Source organism: Cryphonectria parasitica (assembly GCF_011745365.1).
Source record: "Cryphonectria parasitica EP155 unplaced genomic scaffold M406scaffold_8, whole genome shotgun sequence".
NCBI lineage: Eukaryota > Fungi > Ascomycota > Sordariomycetes > Diaporthales > Cryphonectriaceae > Cryphonectria > Cryphonectria parasitica.
Genome location: NW_024468916.1, coordinates 84,169 through 104,996, shown reverse-complemented (window position 1 = coordinate 104,996; position 20,828 = coordinate 84,169). Strand labels below are relative to the sequence as shown.

The window sequence follows — 20,828 nt, the reverse complement described above, 5'->3', positions numbered from 1 at the left end:
CTGTGACCATGCCTTCCAATATTGTTGATGCGTCTACTGCCGTCGGCTTAGACGGCGAACAATTCGACTTCGTCATTGTTGGCGGCGGGCTATCGGGCCTCGTGGTCGCTTCTCGCCTCACAGAGAATGAGAAGATTCGAGTCCTAGTCCTGGAGGCAGGAGCAGATCGTCGCGATGATCCAAGAATCTCCTGCCAAGGCCTCGCCCTCGCCACGTACTTCAATCCCGATTTTGACTGGTGTATGGTCACTGAGCCTCAGGTGAGCAAACAATCTCGCGTCCCTCCTCTCAGTGTGCAATGACCTTGATGACTGAGGATCAAGCTGATGACTCGTCTCGACATAGGCTGGGTTAAACAATAGGCCGCTGGGTCAGCCGTACGGAAAGACTCTGGGAGGCTCATCTGCGTAAGTTGGCAACACAATATCCCTTCTTTCAGGGGAAGATGCTGTTACTGACATGCTGTAGTATCAACCTCGGTATGGTCATTTATCCCTCCAAATCTGGGTTCGACTCTTGGGAGAAGCTCGGGAACCCAGGTTGGGGATGGGATGGTATGGCCCCATACCTTCGGAAATTCCATACCTACACGGAGCCCGAAGCAGGCGTCAAAGAACAACTGATGCTCGATTACCAGGTCAAGGAAGCTCAGGGTTCTAGTGGCCCGATTCAGGTCTCGTACGGAAGCGGAGCGGGCTTTCCACCCTTCAGCACTGCTTGGCCACGGGCTTGGTCGAACCTGAACCGCAAGCTGATTGGTGACCCCATCTCTGGCGTCGCGGTGGGATCCTTCAACAACCCAGCCACAATGAGTCCTGTCACTAAGGAGAGAAGCCATGCTGGTAACGCCTACCTGTCTGAAGAGGTCGCCAATCGAGCCAACCTGCGTGTCATCACAGAAGCTCTTGCCACGAAGGTTCTCTTCGGAACAGACGCAAGCGGTGCTGTGAAAGCAACAGGTGTCGAGTTCAAAGCTAAGAACGGACAACTGTGCCGTGTTCTTGCTACGCACGAAGTCATCCTGGCAGCTGGTGCTATTAAGACTCCTCAACTCCTCGAGCTTTCTGGCATCGGAAACAAAGACATCCTTGCAAAGCACGGCATTGATTGTCTCGTAGACAACCCCAACGTTGGCGAGAACCTTCAGGACCACGGTTTTGTCCCCTTCAGCTGGGAAGTTGCCGACCCAGCTACGTCCGCGGATGCAATGCGCGATCCAGCTGTGGCCAAGATGGCACTGGAAGCTTTCACGACGGCCAAGGCAGGCCCGCTTAGCACACACTCACTTGCGTCTGCCTTTCTGCCCTTGCAGAATGAGGACTTCAGCTCGGCGGCTGTCAAAGACCTGTTGCCCGAGCATTTTGATCAGAAACCCATTCCTCCGGCCCTGAAGCAACAATTTGAGATCCTCCGCGAGCAAATCATTGCGCCGGACGACTGCTCCGCGCAATACACACTGGCTCCTTTCCAGATCACACCGAGCATGACGGATCCGTCGCCGCAGGTCACGTTCGCAATGAAGGAAGACGGCTTCTATGCTTCCATGGTCGCAGTGCTGAGTCATCCATTCAGCAGGGGAATAGTACACATTCGCTCTGGGGATCCGGAGCAGGCGCCTGTTCTCGACCCGCGCACCATGTCACACCCGCTGGATCTAGAACTCCATGCTCGCCACACTCTGCTCCTCGAGAAACTGAGAGACACCAGCCCACTAAGGGAGTTGTTCAAGGAGGGTGGACGGCGTCTTCACAATGGAGGCAAGAGGGTGGAGACTCTGGAGGAGGCCAAGGAGGCTGTGAAGAATGGGTATACGCCGCACTATCATGTGTGTGGCACGGCCGCGATGATGCCGAGGGAGGCTGGAGGAGTTGTTGACTCGAAGTTAAGGGTGTATGGAGTCAATGGGTTACGGATCGTCGATGCTAGTGTTTTCCCGCTGATTCCTAGAGGCAACATTCAGACGGATGTGTATGCAGTGGCTGAGAAGGCTGCCAAGCTTATAGGAGAGAGCTGGCTGGAAAGCTAGACACAGTGATGGAAGCATTGAGTCACGGTACGAAGACTGCTTAGAGCGACGGAAGAGTGGAAATAAAAAGGAAAGAAGAAACATCACCTAACAGGCATAAATTTGTATCAAAATAGAATTACCCTAGAACAGTCATGAGCATGCCAATTTACTGTGAACGCGAAGAGGATACGAAAGAGGTGAGGACTCTAATCTGTTCCCAAACCGCTGTCTTAAAAATCAACTGCAACAGAATCAATAATTGGTATTAAACCAACAATATAAATATTGTGCGAGGGCCAGTGACTCACTGGCCCAGGGCCGTGCACGGCCCCAGCTAGCCAACAGCCAGACCTGTTGATAGCCTCAGATAGCTGGCCTCGTGGCGTTTCTCTTCCTTTCTCTTTCTTCTTCAGCGCACAGCAATGCAATCTTTTTGCCCTCACACAAATATTATAGATGGCGCAGATTGGGTAGCTGCGATTCCAATATGCAATATGACGAGCTTATCTCTGAAAAGCTTAGATATGCTTACATAGCGATCAGGTTAGAATTAAGAAGGCTGCCATTCTTAAGTGTTAACTCAATAACAACTAAATCATAATCATGGCGGACTTAGCTGTTACCCAGGTGAGATGAGAAGTAGAGACTAACTGGAGAACGGGAACAAACAATGTAATTGTGAACTAGCCGTGCCGTTGTCAGTATAAACAGTAGAATGTGCATATAGTTCGAAGTAAATTACTCCTCATCGCAGATTTCAGCTGTTGGCTGAGATTTCTCCCTCCACTTCGCTAATTAGTTAGCCTCTAGTCCGATTCCAACACCTTCCTCTTATAATATTGCCTAGTACTCATATTCCATTTTCAAAAAAACTTACCAGATGGTTGTTTCGATCCCATGACATATACAAGAACGAATGCCCCATTCTCTCTTCAATGTACCCAAAATTCTTCAACACACCCTCATCCAACTAGCTATTTACTATTGACCTTCATCATGTGGCACTTAAAATAATGATGGAAAGCTTCATTATGATATTCTGGTCTCCCGTTAGCAGAGCAGCGAACTATGTAAGAACTTCAGAGACTCGCTCCTCGAGCATCGTAATCGACGATACGATAATGTTATCGCATGCTCTGCAACATATCAGACCTTTTTCTTACTATGCTATCGGCTTTTACTCTAATCTTTGAGTAAATCTCCCGGACCGTGGATCGCCAAGCTCTCTTATGGCTATGCCGGATATCATGCTTTCCAAAAAAGATTTCATCTCGCGACATTTCGCGACCGCCTTGTGTACGGTGCGTTTCCCAATTATTTACATTCTTCCACAATTCCGCTAATCCTAGTGCGTGTGCGTGTGGTCAACAGGTCCAGTAGCCAGGCCAGCAGCAAATTGGCTTGTATTTAACTCAGTAGCCGCGTTGCACGGTAAAGGAACGCACATCCTATTCCTCGTTTGATTTGTTTGAACCATACTTCCAACACCAGGATTCGAATGTGCAGACATTGTCTCACACATAGAGGCAGCCATCTCAGACGAGATTCACACTGGTGACCGACTCATAACGATTAACATCGGCTGTTGGAAACATTGAAGGTTGCCTCAGAGCACCTGCTGAATTTGTGATCAACATTCCAAATGGTGTCTCTTCCACGAGGCTAGTGGGATCATAAGCCTGGGAATAACAGCATATTACTCCCTCATCAATGTTGCGCAGTTACAACACGGTGAAAAAGTACTCATTCATTCTTCTGGTGCTGGCAACACTGGTCAGATGGCGATCGCTATTGCTCATATGATAGTTGTCGAGGTCTATCCTACGACAGGCTTTGACGAGAAGAACAATTTTCTTTTTGAGAGTTTTGACATACCTGAAGACCACATCTTTTATACTCGTGATTCATTGTTTGAGAAAGGGGTCATGCGTATGACAAGCTGGTCGTGGAGTCGATGTGGTACTGAATTCGCTGTCAGGCGATGGTCTACGCGCGAGCTGGGAATGTATTGCACCATATGGACGCTTTATTGAGAGCGGCCAAGCAGACGTTCAAGCGAACTCGTGATTGCCAACGGCCAGCGTGAGATAAATATCACAATTGCCGCAGTGGACCTTCATCATATCTGCGAGGTCAACTACAAGTTAATACGTGGTCTACCTCGAAAGATCATGCAGCTGGTGTCACAGGGCAAAATTGATGAACCAAAGCCCTTGTATTTCTATCCTGTCTCGGATATTGAAAGAGCCTTCCGCTTCATTCAAAGCGGATCCAATCGGGATGTGTTGTCGTGGACTGGAATGGCGAGGAGACTTTGCTGGTAAGTAATGCCGGCCCTTGAAAGTATCGAAGTAATTGATATGCTGACGTTGTCTCAGAAACACCAGCCGCTCTGGAAGTTCGACCCAGAATCATCATATGTCGTTGTTGGAGGTCTCGGTGGTGGCATTCTCCAGTGGATGCTCACCAGAAAAGCAAAGAGCATTATCATTCTATTTCGCTCCGGCACTACCTCTCGGTAAGCAGGCTCCCAAGTAATGCAGGAGCTAATAAAAGCAGGAGTGCGTGTTGCAACCCCTCGCTGCGATATTGCCTCTGCCACTACCCTCTCTGCAGTCTTGCAGGTCATGATAGCCAGCATACCCCCGATTTGAGGGTACATCAATTGTTCTGTGGCGTTGCAAATAGGCGTTCTCAGGCACACTCTTGAGAACCGGGACCTAATCCAGACACAGGACTCCACGTTTGAGAACATGACCTTCGCGCAATGATCGACAACAATCTGTTCCAAGGTGATTATAGATGGAATTTACTTGCTTCTACCTTCAGATATGGACTTTTTATTCTGCTAGCGTCTCTTTCCAGGATATAAGGAGCTCCCCGCTAAGCCAATTATGCCGCCCATTGTACGTTTCAGGACACGTTAGCTAAGTGGCGCACCGCAAAAGGCTACCGAGGCTTTTTGTATCTTGATCTCGGCTGGACAAGAACCATTGACATCATAGCAGAGAGCGAATGATACCATCTCAATCAGGAGAACGCTGGTATATTGAATCCAGCCAAGGACGCTGACCTATTTGCCCTTCTTGATCACTACTGCGATCCGTGTCTTCGTCCTCTCAAGATCAAGCATACTCAAGTTCTTGTCGGGGGAACTACACCAGTGCAATTGTGCCAATGGAGAAAAGCCAAAGTCGACGCGTACCTTCACTCGCCCCATGCTTGCCGGTTTGATGTTACCGTCCCTGCGTTTGAAATCATACATGTGGGAGGGAACAATATTCTTGCTATAGGTCAGTTAGTAGCGACTAAAACTGTACAGCTATCGTTTTATAGTGATATCAAGTACATTATTATATAACAAGTAGATGCTTATGTTAAAAAGAGACTTGCTGCGAATTTAGTCAAAGTGGATTCGCCACAGCTCGCGATCGCATCCGGCGGTGAAATCGCTCCTAGTATGTAACATCGCCAGGTTGTCACTGACCAAAAAGTCGCCCTTCTCCCATGAGTGCCAATAGACTACTCGCCGATCATGTAGTAAAGAATCAATTGCAGCACAGATGACAGCGCTCTTTTCCGCATCCACGCCATCGCCTTGTATGTCCACCAATGTGGCCTGGAACTTGGTCTTATTTTGCGGCCAAGGTTCATGGTAAGACAATATAGGCTTTCCGGTAGTAGGATGATCGAGGATTAGAGGCAGATTCTGCAGTTTTGGCGCACCGAAACTGGTCGTCGTTACGCTCCATGACAGCTTCCTCAGATAGTCGAGCGGCAATTCCTCGGGCAGATATCTGAACAGTCGGGCGCTCGCCGAGAAGAGGGTGAATCCGGTGTCCTTAGGACTTGGTGTGACACTTGTGAACATCTGGAATCGCGGCGGATTAGGCCTGACTTCCTCGCTGCCATCCTCAAGCAGACGGCCCGTAGGAGCGGTCTTGAACATGCCATCGAAGTGGAAAGGCATCCATTCTGCACTAAGCACATTGTTCAGGCCCCTTGTGTCTGCACCCCCATCCTTAACCTCTAAAACAAGACCAAAGAGCCAAGGAGTTGGAGTGCCGAGCTCGTGGGCCTTCGCCTCATATCTTATGCGGTCTGTGGTCTTCTTGAAGCCGCGGAGGACGACCGGTGAGTTATGCTCAGCAAGAGCCCTGACCTTGGATGCGTCGATATCCTCGATGTACAATTTGCGGGTGCCATCAGGTATCAGCATCATTCCGCAGGGATATATAGGAGACGCAGTGACAGAGGCTTTCTCCCAAGTGACCAAGTCGCTAAGTGACTTGTGGCGGTAATAGCTTGGTCTGCCGTTCTCGTAAATCAGATCGTACTCTTCACTGGCGTCGAAATGTGCACGGTGGCCCGAGCGAAGGGTACCATCGATGTCGAATGCCACGGCACAATGCCAAGGAGTGGTGAAAGTGGACGATGTCGTTGGGAGTGTGCTGATGGATATTTTGTTCTCTCCCGTCGATGGATGAATCGACAGACGTATATGGTCGGGAAAGTTTTCGCGAACAGCGTGAGCAAAAGCCTGCCCACGCTTTAACATCTGCTTGGCAATGTATTCAATGGAAGTCTTGAAGCTTTTGTTGCTTCTCGTCTCCCCCACTGGATAGACGTGTTGCAAGTCAGTTTGAAGGAATTTGATGTAGCCACGGTACGTTAGACAGGTGTCTTCGCTTTGAGAGATCTCCTTGCTTGGATCCCAATCATCCTTGGAATATGTGTTGACGAGCGCTGATCGAAACCGTGTAGCATTTGCCACATATGTAATCTCACTGAGTTTGATATCGTGTCCGATATGGATGAGTTGGTTCAGACGAGCAAAGCTGATCTGATCGAACCCGTTCTCCAGACACATGTCTCTCAGCGACTCGCCGTATGCCCATACATCCCTGTCCGGAACGCCAAGAAGATCTGGTGCTGTCAATGAGTGGAATTACATTTGGAAAACCTTGGCTCTGTTTCGGCAAAGATGAACTCACCGTTATATACCAATCCGTCTGAGATGATAACCAACTTAGCGCCTGGCTCATATACGTCCTTGACAGCCAGGCAAAGTCCGTTCAAATGAGCCAATGCATATTCTTCCCCTTTATCTGGCAGTCGGCCGAGGACCTTTGACTGTGTGTTAGGCGACTTGAAGGGAAAGGCCGGGAGACAAAGAGGCACAGGCCTGTTAGCCTGTACATTTTATGAGTGTTAGTCATGAGAAACAGACCGGTAATTAGTGTGACTGTATCTATTACCGCAAGGGAAAGCGTAAAGAGATCAACCAACGAACCTTTACATGGCCATAGACAAGGGCCAGAAATCTGAGATACCCTTCGTCTGCTCGCGTGCCACATTGTCCCCCTAGACCCATGCGGTAGCTGCACAAGACATCTAGAATCTTGTAAGACGTAGTCATTAACTGACTAAGCTTGGATTTCTCACGGCCAAGCGGTGATTTGGGAGCCTGCAGGTGGATGAACGACTGCACCAGCTCACTCTGAATAGTTACAGTATCGGCTGCGATCATCTTCTTTGCACCTATGGAATGTGTGATGACAGACCTGTGTTATTGAAAATAAGGAGGATATTAGGGAAGGATTGTACGAAATAGAGCGAAAAAAGCAGAGGGAAAAGTGGCTGAAGCTGACTGATTGGGAGGAACTGCTCTTTGTCAGGTCATGAATGATATCCCACTCCTATGAGGAGTGACATCCATAAATACCTCGATAACAGGCCCAACTTGTAAAACCCTGTTCAGTCAACCTAGCTCATGCTTACCAATGGATGACGTCTCGTCAGGTTACTTCATACTATCGATGCTGCAAGAAACCCCTTGGATCGGACATTGTCTCGGTGTCTTCAGGTGGAAGCGAAGAAAAACCCGCTTTCTTGTCCACCTCACCCAGGTAAGGCTGTGACAATGTTAGGTGGTACTACTACACAACTTGTTTAGCATTTGAGTGTTTTTTTTCTTTATTAAGCCCCTGACTGCCTTTATCGCGTGGGGGACCAGTGTGGATGGGGCCAGATTAACCGAGCAGGGAGTGGCAAGATCGCCAACACCGAACAGTAAGGGCTCACAGTGACCTAACGGAAAGATAGGTAAATCTGCAACCACAGAGCTATGTGTTAGCATTTTTTACGGGCTATAATTGTCGAACCTGGAATGGTCCGGCCCCAATAGACGAAAAGGGTTGTATTCAGGTAGGATGCATTAAGCCGAGTCCGAAGTGAAGCCAAGCCCGCGCGCTTGCGATATACAGGGGGAATCCGTGAACATCACGAGATCTTTGCGGATCAAGTCCTGATGTCGAAGCAGGGGTGCTGATGGCCACAGGTCAACTGGCCCAAAAGATACATGATATTGCATAAGGCAAATACTCAATCGTATTTTGACATTATATCTTCAAGCGCACATCATGGGTTTCTGAATTGTTCTGAAGTACTATAAACAGTTTACTATGCAAGTTACGAAGAAGCTTCGAACAAGGAACTAGGTAGCAAGCTTCCCGCCTTTAACACTTCTGCTCTTGATTCTAAATTATTGACTACAGGTCCCTGACTAGCGGAACTTATCATTGTAGAAGAAAATTCGGCGGCAGTGCTAATATAGACTGGACACGTCATTGCTGAAAGAAGGCAAGTAAGTACTTAAGTATTCACCTAAGGACAGGGAGCAACTATTACTACTATTAGCTACAGTCTGAACTCGGTTTATTCCAGCATCATCAGAAGCACTGTGGAAAGATCTTGGAACGGGGAGTTTGCCTCTATACGAGTATCAAACAATGCATAGTGCTACTTGCATCCCACATCCCGAGGAACCCCCTTCCAATGTAACTGCATCGGAACCCACATACTCTAATTGGCCTGTTGCCACCTTTTATACTTGAAGCGCCTAGGATTATCCGAGAACTCTATTTTACTCCCCGAGCCTAAACTAAACGCCACGACGGTTTCACGTCATCCGGTAGTACCTTTACTTGCAGTATCACGATCACAAAGATAACAGCACGCGCGAAGCCCATTACTCAGCATATTTATCTGCTATAAGTCTAGGACAGGTCGTGAATGGGGACTATAGCTTTCTGCTCTTTGCTCAAGTAAACACGCTGTTGATTTTCTTTTTTAAAAAAAGAAATCAATACAATGCCATCTCTCGATCCATTGGAGATCTTTGTCGACGTAGCCATCGTTGGAGGTAAGTCAGAACTTCCATAGCTGTGTTAAAACGTGACATGTATTGGAATCCACGCGCTGAATGCTCACACTTTGTCACTCAGGTGGCCCAACAGGTCTGCTCACTGGCCTGCTGTGTGAAAGACTAGGGGCTTCAGTCTGCATCATCGACAGCAAGCCTTCGACACTGGACCTGGGCCGGGCGGATGCTCTTAATGCTCGGACACAACAGTATCTCGAGATAGTTGGTGTGCTCGACGAACTGCTTCCACAGGGTCTCAAATGTAACAGTAAGTTTTGCACTAGCACCAGTGCAATTGTTAAGGTCGAAGGGCAGCCTGTTTCGTTGTTGACAGTGTAATGACCTAGCAAGCTCAACATACGAAAACGGTGCCTGGACCTCGCGCCAGAGCCACTGGTGGACTGGTCTCGAACATACGCTGCATAAGAATTTTCTTATGATCGGACAACCGGTTGTGGAGCGCATTTTTGCCTCTCGCCTACAGACCACTCAATTACTTTTTGATACGCGCTGTGTCGCAATGGAAGAGTCGGACTCGTCGGTCAAGACGACGACAGACAATGAAGACCACCCGGTCATCCACAGCAAGTACGTTGTTGGGGCTGATGGGGCTCGCTCGACGGTGCGACATCTCATGGGTATCAGCTTCAAAGGCACCAAGCCAGAGATGGTGTGGACTGTGTTGGACACTTTCATCGACACGGATTTCCCCCGCGCCGACGAAATTATCACTTTCCAGCGCCAAGGAAAAAGTCGCGTGAGCTGGATTCCCAGAGAAAGGGGCATGGCAAGGTTCTACACACTGCTGGACGAGGATCAAGAGAAGACTCAGATGAACTCAGAAACGTCCATTCGAGAGCATATGCACCCTCATCAGATTAAGTTTGTCAAGACGGAGTGGTTCAGCATTTTCGAAAGTGAGTGTCAACTGCTCGTCTCATGGATCTCTTGCTGTTTATGAGATGGAGCCCAAGGCTCTGAGACTAACATGACGACAGTCAAGGAACGCATCGCCGGCACCTTCGTAACAAAATCAGGACAAGGTCGCGTTTGTTTGGCTGGCGACGCTGCCCATGTTCATTCCGTCAATGGCGGCCAGGGACTCAATACGGGTATAGCCGACGCATTTGCATTGGCTTGGCGGCTGGCGTATATCGCAGCCGCAGTCCATGGTCAGCTAAAACTCGCCCCTGGTGCCGAAACTCGGCTTTTGCGCAGCTATGATACGGAACGCCGCGCTGTAGCACAGGGTGTCATCGACGTTGCGTCTCGACTGGTTAGGGACACTCTGCGCACGGCTAAAGAATACGTACAAACGATTGAAACAAATGCAGGTTATATTACAGGTATGGGCGTCGCATACGACTCGGTAGGATCCGAGTTGGTTCAGACGGGCGGTCGCAAAAATCTCGCTTGCTGGACCTGTGGCCAGCGATGCCCTGACTTGCGACTGGTGGACAAGGATGGGAAGACGAGTCGCGTCTACTCCCTTGCCCAATATGGCAAGTTCTGCATTCTTTTGTTCGGCAAAGGGAACTTAGATATGGATACCACTTGGCCTCCACCCTCGCGTGCTTTATTTTACAAGGTGCTGCCAGCTGACACTCCTGCGGTCGCCGAGATTAAGGACGTGGTCTGGAGCGTGGCTGAGCCTGTAGTTGGTGCCTTGGACAGTTTCATTGTTGTTGTAAGACCTGATATGTACATTGGTTTTGTGGGGGAGGGGAACAGTTGGCTATCGTACTTGGCTGGGGTATTAGCCTGAAGTTTACTAAAGGGCGGAGAGTTTTTTTTGTAGAGTTCCTTTAACTAGTACAGCAGTGTATAAATCCCTCTACATAATATATATGTGGGAGCGCAACAATTGATTGAGCAAGAAACCATTCCGTTACGGATCGTGGTTCTTGGCATAGCCATTTGATCTCAAGGATGTTTCAAATTAATTCAATATCTCTCAAAGCAGCACAGCACACCACAGTCCCTACATGAAGGTGTTCATAGATACATAGTAGCATAAAAGGGTGATCGTTCCGTCGTACTAGGTATTGAAACGTTGGCTTGCTGCCTCACTAGTACATACACAAGACAAGGCACAGCTGGTGGACATAGCACAGGCAAGGACAGACCCTGCCAGAACGCTTACTTCGAGAGGTGGCATCCTAAATGGATCATCGGGATCACCCGTGCAAAAAGACAAGCCGCAGCCGCTCGCGCGACCTCATGCATCCCGGCATCCAGACGTGCCAAACACAGACGAGGCCGAAATACCGCCACCCCGTCAGGCCATTGTGGGGAGTGTCCTGTTTGCTTGTCACCTTCCAAGAAAGGATCAGTGGGTCAGGCTTCGCATTCGTATCAACACTTCTCTGGAAATCGCCGTTGACCTGATCTGCACAGCTCTATCCGAAGATTATTTGTAATTAAATGTCTATAAGACGGCATTATTCTACCATGTTTAACAATTAGAGAACTGCTTTCCGATGAAGACATAAAGCGAATAGAAACGAGTAGACAACGTCAGCACAGTCATCTTAACCCTGCAACATGAGCACAGGGCATGCCGACAGCGAAGAGTCGGCCGAGGTTTCTGAAACCACTATTGAAGTCGCTACGGGGCCAGCTCGGCCAAAGGCCCGACCCAATGGAGGACTTGAAGCTTGGCTCCAGGTCGCTGGGGCTTTTGTGTTGTACTTTAATACATGGGGTGAGTTCTCGCGGCGTTTCTATGTCTATAACATCAGAGTGAAAGAGGGTTGGCCACGATATTTCAGATAATCATTATCTGGGCTCACTGCGGCGCGTACACTGGCTTACTGTTGCATCTAGGGTTACTAACCTCCTTCGGGGCATTCGAAGAATATTATGCCTCTGATTTGCTGTCCAGTCACACATCCTTCGAGATATCCACCATCGGCTCGCTACAGTCGTTCCTCATGGTATTTCTTGGCGTCGTGACCGGGCCTCTCTTCGACATGGGTTACTTCAAACACCTCTCAGTCATTGGTAGCCTTCTCATTGTTGGTGGCACTATGGCCCAGAGCACATGCTCGAATCTCTGGCAGCTTCTTCTCGCACAGGGTGCGTGTATTGGCGCGGGGACGGGCTGTCTGGCGATTCTGTCTGTTGGGGTGCCGAGCATGTGGTTTGACACTCGCCTGCCACTGGCTAACGGACTCGCTGCCTGTGGAAGCGGAGTTGGTGGTGTTGTCTTTCCGATTGTGTTTCGAAGACTCAATACTGCTGTTGGATTCGGATGGGCGGTGAGGGTCATTGGGTTCATCGCCCTGGGAACACTCGGCTTCGCGAACACCACGATGAGAATACCATCCACGTCGGCGCAGTCGGGGAAGAGGACGAAGCGACAACATCGCGCCCTGTATGATCCGACAGCCCTCCGAGAAGCGCCCTACTGCCTTTTCGTGGTTGGATGCTTTACTGTGTTTCTCGGCCTATATGTGCCATATTTTTATGTGCCGAGTTATGCTACCGCGATTCTCACCAAGACCTCACAGCAAAGTCATCTCAATGGAGACGATTTACTGTCGATCTTGAACGGTGTGTCCACTGTCGGTCGAGTCCTCGCTGGCTATTTAGCCATTAACATCGGCCCTCAAAACCTGATTGTCATCGTGGCCGGATTGACATCCGTCGTTACATTTTGCTTTATGGCTGTGGAATCAAATCTGGCCGGCATGGTGGCTTTGGTCTGTTTTTACGGTTTTTTAACAGGGGCGTTCTTTGCTTTACAGCCCTCTGTTTACGTCTGCCTGTCTTCTCATAGACCAGATGTCATTGGCACACGCTTTGGCATGGCATTCACAATCATGTCTTTTGGCATGTTGTTTGGTTCTCCTATTGCTGGGGCTCTTATGCGCCAAGCTGGATTTTGGGTGTCCTGGACTTGGGCCGGTGTGTGCATAGCAGCAGGTGCTATTCTTGTATCCAGTTCACTTGTATTGCGAAAAGGGAGGCTGTGCAGTCGAAGATAGGTAGTTATTTAAATATGGTACGAGGTGGTTCTCTCAGGTTCGGTCATCTATGCTTGGGCTCCAAGTCAAAGCACTCTCATAGTGAGAAAAACTGTATTTGGCTGAAGATCGTTCTCGTCTGTGCAGTTCACGAGATGGCCTGATCACAATACGCGACAGGTAATTCCATTGAAAAGCTCTCGCACTATGCGGTTATCGAGGCAGTTATTGTCAAATTCGTAAGGTGTTTCGATGCATATCATATGATAAAGACAAGCCTAGTCATCATTACTTTCTTCATCCTCGGAGCTTTCACCCTCTTCCAGGCTATCGTCCTCTATCTCGGATTCAGCAGCCGCACACATTGTGCCAGGTACTTTGCTGTATCTTCCTCGATCACCTAAGGCGTTATGTTTCCCTCGAGTGCAGCCGGAACGGTATCCCTCCTTCCCACAACAGTCCCACACAAATGCTCGGGAAACTCCATCCGATTTTGCTCTGTATCGATCGTGCCATGGCAGTCTTCATCGTGATCCTCCCAAACATCGGCGTCGTAATCGCCCTCGAGCTCGCCTGTCACACCTTTAGTGTTCCTGAAATGTGTCCGTGTCCAAGAGAATGCGAGGTGAAGAAATAGAGCATGAGGAACTCACCGTCATGATACCGACACGCGTCGTCCGTGTTGTCTTCTTCTTAAAATGGCTCATGGCACTGGGTGCAGATCTTGATGACCGAGGTTGTCTTTCTCTTTTGGCCCTGCTGCTTTGCAGAGGTTGCGCTTGAGCCCGTTTTGTCCATCCGGTTGAGAAACCCTTCGACTCGATGTCGCACTAAGGGGCTCTCACTGCAGAGAGCAATAAGAATCGATATCGCCTTTTTGGGGTCCGTGATCCGATCCATATTGCCGAAATTCGCGGATGATTAACAGCAGCAATGCGGTCTCCAGGAGGCCCCTATAGTATGTAGGCGGGAAAGGTGTAAATAAGTATCAAGTGCCATATAAACACGACCGAATTTCTACCAGTAAGATGTCATGTTTGGCGCGTTGGTGGAAAAGATGCACCTACCTGCAGGGCCCTATGCCGAAAGTCTCTCCGCTGCATAGCACAAACGATCCCTGGCTCCAGTTCGATCCTTTGCATAGAAAGTCCAAACTGTCCGGTCTACCCACCCTTCGAGAAACTAGGAGAAGGGAAGGTCGAAAGGACTGCGCGGCATTCTCCCAAGCTTGATGATCACAAAATGCATTGAAGGTTGACAGGAGCTATAAGGCTTGCGACTTCTCTGAGAAGGCCAGTGTCGCAATACGTGCATATAGTGATATCTCATAAAGAGGTCGAACAGCTGGACTAATAGCCCAACATAATAATACATAATCACTAGGTATGGAACATTTTTGATCTCATATAGACATGAAATGCTGTTCAGCGATGTGGTGTTGAATCGACCATAGATGTTGTTGGCAGGCTCGGTCGGATTGGTATTGAGCTCGAGACTGAAATAGAGGCTCGGCAGCTTGAGACAAAGTGGAAGTCTTCTATTCTCAAAGGAAGAGCCATTGAAAAATTATACAAAGAGTTCATTCGAGATGAGCGAGCAAGCATTCAGAGTGCAGATTGAACGGCTTCCAAGAGGTTGGAGACTGACTCGCAGGAATTCTCTGTCATACCATATTTTTTCAACATTCTTTCATTCTGCAATGCATTTCAAGATAAAGTCCGCAGCATGTCTACAAGTACTGATGAATACATCTGTATGCACCAATCGAGAAATCGACTTGTGATTATATAAGCTGTCTCCTGCTACCCATGCTGCTGAGCCAATAGGTCTAATCTTTGAGTCTAGCTTTTATCAGATCTGAAGTAGATATGCGTGATGAAGATTGAGTCACAGAGAGTCAGGTACTGCTCGTTATCTGTAAGATCCCGTCGATCTCTTGAAACTTTTTTTGTTTACAGACAGAGAGAATGTGCCCGATTAAAGATCATGTAATTCCTGCAGACGATGTCGCAATAGTCTCTCAGCACATCAAGGAAAAAAAAAAGGCCAAGCACAAAATCGGACAAATGATCTAAACGGGAATCATGTCCTTATCCAGGACTACAAGATTCTTCATCCAGTGCCTGCATTTTGTCCATAAGGACCAAGCTATGCCGATGTGTTCGATGATAGGTATTGTTACATGGTTGCAATCAGATGTATTTCAGTGTCTGCGAATTGCTGCAGTGCTTATCACATGATCCTCAAGATCCACTTCAAGGTTTCTAGGGTTTACACTAAGCATGGGTCTTCACCTATCTTCACGGTGTAGAATCGTGTGTAGTGTGTGGCGTCATTTTACCTCATATGGCATTAGGAAGGATAATCACTTACGAAGGTCACGATGACTGATTCAGTACAGTTTAGTGTACTAAGAAATGAGCATGGCAATAGAGATAGCTAGCGCAATTATTGCGGAGATGGCGTTATTCGAGCTGGAGATTGCTCTTAGCATACATGAACTCTTGTTTACTTTTTGAGTCTGACTGCGCACTCAAACATAAAGCATAGACTCAGAGCTTTTGCTAGCTGCTTGAAGCTTGAAGTTCTGTTGAAGATCGATTTATCGCAACCTCCGTACTACACTTTGTTCATACAGAATGTCTGACACAAGTCCAGCGATTCCATTATCTCAGGTAAGTCTACCGTAACTGCTCATTCTTCTCTCCATATTTGAATTGCATATTGGAAAGCATCAGAGGGCTGACATGATAACCGTCTTCACAGGGCGCCGGATATGGCGTTGTGATTGGTTTGGGCGCACTCTTCGCCCTGGGTATGATGTCAGTCACTGCGCTTTTGAGAAAGCGAGGAAATTTCAACAACGCCGAAGAGTTTACCGGTGCGTGACGCTGGTGGATACCGGCCTGTTGATATTCACATTCGCGTATGCAAAGATACTAATAGCTATGGACTTGCTCTATGAAGTTGCCAAGCGATCTCTCGGGACTGGCCTGACCGCAGCTGGTGTGATATCCTCATGGACTTGGAGCACGACACTACTGTCTTCAGCAACCGTTGCGTATGAATATGGTGTCGCTGGGTCATTCTTCTACGCCGCTTGTAATAGCACACAAATTATGGTGTTCAGCAATCTGGCTATTGTAAGTGTATCTTGACCTACACACCTCGCGTTCACGATTCACTGATTGGAACAAAGCAATCCAAGCGAAAAGCACCCAATGCCAAAACATTCCTGGAGATAATCAGAATTCGATACGGCACAACCGCGCATTTTTCCTTCATGTTCTTCAGCCTAGCCTCGAACATTCTAGTTGTTTCGTCAATTTTGATAGGAGGTGCGGCTGCAATTAATTCCCTTACTGGAATGAACGTGTACGCCGGCCTCTGGTTGCTTCCTGTCAGTGTTGCAGCATACACGTTGCGAGGGGGGTTGCGAGCAACGATCCTAACAGATTACGTAAGTCTTATTGTGTGACTCCTTCAATGAATGAATACGGCCTGACTCTGATTAGGTTCATACCGCAATCATTCTGATTGTTATCTTCGTGTTTTGGTTCAAAGTCTACGCAACTGGCAATCAGATAGGATCACCAGGAGCTATGTGGGATATGCTTATCGAAGCAGCCAAACGCAACAACTTCTCAGCGCCTACTCAAGACGGCAGTTATCTTACAATAAGATCTCTCCCCGCACTCAAATTTGCTATTCTCAGTATCCTGGAATATACCGGGGTCGTTTTTTTGGACAATTCCTTTCATCAAAAGGGCATTGCAGCGGATCCTGCGTCCACCATCCCCGGATATGTTCTCGGAGGACTGGCGTGGTACGCAATGCCTTTTACCCTAGCTACGACAATGGGAATCGCGGCTATTGCATTGGAGAACACGCAGGCATTCCCAACATACCCTAGGAGAATGAGCTCGTCGGAGATCAGTGCTGGCCTGACCCTGCCATACGCTGCTCAGACAATTGCGGGAAAAGGCGGTGCTGGCGCAGGCAAGTATATTCTGTTTAAGCTCATGCCCATATGCACGCGAAGAAAAGAAGTTCCATCTGAGCATACACTGACATCAGATATCCAGTGCTTGTACTTATGTTTATGAGCTGTACTAGTGCGATTTCTAGTCAACTCATCGGCGTGTCCACTGTTCTTTCTTATGATGTATACAAGACATGTAAGTCAAGACCTTGTATAAGGACACGCTCAGTTCCAGCCTCGCTAACCCAAGCTCTCCAAAGATCTCAATCCAAAAGCTTCTGATGCTCAAGTGCTACGCTCGGGTCACTATTGCGTCGCTGGGTTCGCGGTCTTCATGGCAGCTTTCGGATCTATGTTGCACGGATGTCAGATCGACCTCGGCTTCATATACGTGAGCATATTTCCATGGAACTGATGTATCAGTTATCGCCACTGACCTGTTTTGCCTGATCCATCCTAGAATATGACGGGAATATTCACGGGCTCAGCATTACCTGGACTTATTCTTACTTTTTTCTCCTCGCGACAAGGATCGCTGGCAGCAACCGCATCTATATGGACGGGGTTCTGCACTGCTATTATAGTTTGGGTAAGGTCATTTATCCACACATTATCTCCACACCTAGATTTCAGCAGCTGCTCTAACTTTGAATCTTCACGCAGTTGACACTGGCTAAGCGGTTTTCGGGAGTCGTGAGCATTGCGTCTGTTGGAGCAACAGATCCTTGTCTATATGGCTGCATCGCAGGGATCGGGGCAGCTGCTCTTGTGACTCTCAGTATATCTATATTCCACAACGCTCATTACACATGGGACACTCTCGCCGCCATTCGCTTAACAGACGATGAAGGCAATGTTAGAGATCTCGCCTGCGAAGATGCAGACTACGACCCTAAGAAGCTGAAGAAAGCAGCTTACATTGCTCGCGGCATTACTCTCTTTTTGTTTTTAGCTCTGTTTATAATCTGGCCGCTCAGGTTAGTATTTCCTTTGAGGTTTTTGTTAGTGAACATATGTTCTGATATGATTACTGATGTCAACAATAGTCTTTACGGTACAGCGTACAAGTTTTCGAAAAGCTTTTTTACTGGATGGGTCATTGTGTCTTTACTTTGGGCCATATTCTCTTTCATGGGCGTCACAATCTATCCCATTATCGAGGAGCGACATACTCTTATATTCTGGATTCAGCGTGCTTTCGGAAAGAAAGATAACGAAACGGCCAGTGATTCAGTCGAAGCCCCTTCTCAGAAAGAAGTATCTCGTATATCTCTCGAGAATTACAACAAGACGGACACCACCATCTAGTGGCAGACAATCAGAGTCTTATTAGAGATGGAAAAAAAGAGACGCTTTATATGATTTGTTGCTTGTCGTCTCAGTCTGGGAGAGGGAGAGACAACAGATTGGGGGAGGGTAGCGGGAAAGGCGCAAGAAACGCGTGTGGCACGTCTAGATTCAGCATCTTCAGTTCAGAGCTCAGCTGGTTATACATCTCCTTAGAGGTCCTAGTGATATAAATATGAGGCTTCATAGCATAGCGAGCGAAGTTGCGATGCGACCTTTCCTCGATTCTGAGGTTCTGGCTTATGGACATGGCTACTCACTTGTCCAATTCACTTCACCTTGATGTGCTGGACGTATTTCACGCAATGTTACGTTGAGGAAGTGGCATCTACCAACCTGTACTGGAGGACCTTATTGGGGCCTACGATCTCGTGCACATTCGAATTTTGCCTTCGTTCTACACGACAACAACATCCCGCGAATCCTTCGCAGCCTAAAGACCATGAGTGAGACACCCCCCTCTCGACTTTACTGCGGCGCAGCCCACGGGCTGCCACATCCCCGGCTGTAACCAACCAACAGAACCCGGCGGTTACATTCAGTGGGGCGAACCAGACGTCGCCTCACATTGAGGAATTGAATTCTGCAGCCAAGGACAATGCAACGTCTCAGCTGCTGCAACATGTCTGAGCGGCTTGATTAAAAGATATTCGTGTACATCCGATGTGGGTTCCGAACCTGCCACGTCTATTCGGCGATGGAGGCGTGACCGACGTGGAGACAGATGTCCGCGAGGCTCCACTACATGCTGCTGTCTTCATGCATGAATGCAATTTGCTGACCGTCGAGCTAGCTTTCCGGCAAGCTGAAGCGAAGGGGCAGGCTAGAGCTGTTCTCCAGATTGCGACAGAGATCCGGAATGAGCCTGGTAGGCGTTTACGCGAATGCTCGTGGTGGAGAAAAAGCCAAAAATCATCCTGAGAAGCTTACTGTACAATACACACGGGATTGAGCGAGCTGTATCTTGTTATGTGCGAGGGCCAGTGAGTCACTGGCCCTAGGCCGTGCACGGCCCAGCGCCAGCCAACAGCCAGACCTGTTGATAGCCTCAGTTAGTTGCCCTCGTGGCTTTCCTCTTCTTTTCTCTTTTCTTTAGCGCACTGCAATACGAGCTTTTTTGCCCTCGCATATATTATCTCTGAATATGTTGCTGTGATGAATTTTAAAAACTTAGCTTAGAGTGGTAACAGATTCATCAGAAAGCAAGGGAATGATGAAGACTAGAGGGAATAAGTGTAGCATAAATTAGTTCAATATGATCTTTGTGAAGTCGATGGTGTGATTAATATTGCAACCTAGAGGGTGATAGAAACTCCATCTCAGCAGTATAGACAGTCTCAATTCAAGATACCAAAAGCTCACTATATTGAAGTCGAGTATCGAAGCTTCTAGCTTGCATTGCTCATGATTCGATTGAAGATCAGAGTTAGTAGCCTGAATATGCAAAGCTTTTCCGAAGTTTTGTATTAATATGTCTAGACTTCTCCTATCAGGTTCCCTAAGCTCTCCGCCCTGCTATGGCATACCGACTTTTGACCACCGCATACCAGCACTGACTAGGCTGCCACGGCCTTGTTCACTGCATCCACGACCCCCTCAGCCATGGTTAAGTTGGGAAGTCTGGACTTGCCGGCCAGCTGCCTCTAGCTGAGCGACCATATACTTCTGGTAGTCCAACGGAACCGTCATATCAAGGGTAGTGTATATGTAACTGACGGGAATTTCCCTCCAGGCACATCTATCGATCCCCTGGTACATACACTTGCCGTTCCATCGGACAAGAGAGGCGACATATGATTCTATCTCCACTGGGTCTGCGCCCTCGCCCACCAACACTTCTTGGGGTCAGCACTGACCACGCTCTGATCTTCGTCGAAGAGGAAGGAGATGGGAATAAGGTCCTCGTGGCCATGCTGCTTGACAACGTCGATCATCGAACGGCCCTCAGTGAGAGCAAAGGCACACATGTAAACAATGCGGGAAACGCCACCTGGTAGGCCCTTCTTGGATCGGCTCTGGAGACCCAATTCAAAAAGAGAGTTGCTGGCGATCTGGCTGCCGTAGGAGTGTGAGATGACTAACACGACACGACCGGCATTAACAAGCCCTTCTACATGGGAGCGGACCACGGCTGTGTCATTTGTCAAGTCGGCATGGGAGGCCGCGTCTCGCTCCTATGTATTCCAGTCAGCCATCCGTTTTAATGATCACTTCCCAATTTCTATTTGATATCCCCAGCATAGTTGGGGCTCAAAAGTAAGTCAAAGCACCCCTTTGTTGGCACCCCCCCCTTGTTAGCACCCCTGAACAGCCACACCG

General features: G+C 48.4%; 5 protein-coding genes across 5 annotated transcripts; 4 read left to right on the top strand and 1 right to left on the bottom strand.

Annotated features, from left to right (window-relative positions):
* Positions 1-8: 8 nt before the first annotated feature.
* M406DRAFT_266499 (alcohol oxidase) lies at positions 9-2,026 on the top strand (the record flags this gene model as incomplete). The annotated part of the gene is made up of 3 exons (XM_040917809.1): positions 9-260; positions 346-407; positions 469-2,026. 3 exons carry the CDS (start codon positions 9-11, stop codon positions 2,024-2,026), a joined length of 1,872 nt encoding a protein of 623 aa, XP_040772211.1.
* A 3,382-nt stretch (positions 2,027-5,408) lies between these two features.
* M406DRAFT_265800 (Clavaminate synthase-like protein) lies at positions 5,409-7,427 on the bottom strand (the record flags this gene model as incomplete). The annotated part of the gene is made up of 3 exons (XM_040917763.1): positions 5,409-6,940; positions 7,003-7,201; positions 7,302-7,427. The coding sequence occupies 3 exons, from the start codon at positions 7,425-7,427 to the stop codon at positions 5,409-5,411; spliced, it is 1,857 nt and encodes a 618-aa protein (XP_040772210.1).
* A 1,869-nt stretch (positions 7,428-9,296) lies between these two features.
* M406DRAFT_13931 (uncharacterized protein) lies at positions 9,297-10,962 on the top strand (the record flags this gene model as incomplete). The annotated part of the gene is made up of 3 exons (XM_040915385.1): positions 9,297-9,480; positions 9,560-10,129; positions 10,211-10,962. Coding segments are annotated over 3 exons (1,506 nt in total), but the record flags the coding sequence as incomplete, so codon positions are not given.
* A 794-nt stretch (positions 10,963-11,756) lies between these two features.
* On the top strand, positions 11,757-13,344 carry M406DRAFT_342066 (MFS general substrate transporter; the record flags this gene model as incomplete). The annotated part of the gene is made up of 4 exons (XM_040921732.1): positions 11,757-11,795; positions 11,844-11,916; positions 12,039-13,150; positions 13,309-13,344. The coding sequence occupies 4 exons, from the start codon at positions 11,757-11,759 to the stop codon at positions 13,342-13,344; spliced, it is 1,260 nt and encodes a 419-aa protein (XP_040772208.1).
* Positions 13,345-15,819: 2,475 nt separating this feature from the next.
* M406DRAFT_65726 (uncharacterized protein) lies at positions 15,820-20,807 on the top strand (the record flags this gene model as incomplete). Its single annotated transcript, XM_040924945.1, has 12 exons — positions 15,820-15,855; positions 15,947-16,061; positions 16,148-16,323; positions 16,380-16,640; positions 16,696-17,183; positions 17,258-17,358; positions 17,423-17,553; positions 17,623-17,751; positions 17,826-18,139; positions 18,209-18,354; positions 20,658-20,687; positions 20,767-20,807. 12 exons carry the CDS (start codon positions 15,820-15,822, stop codon positions 20,805-20,807), a joined length of 1,968 nt encoding a protein of 655 aa, XP_040772207.1.
* Positions 20,808-20,828: the final 21 nt, after the last annotated feature.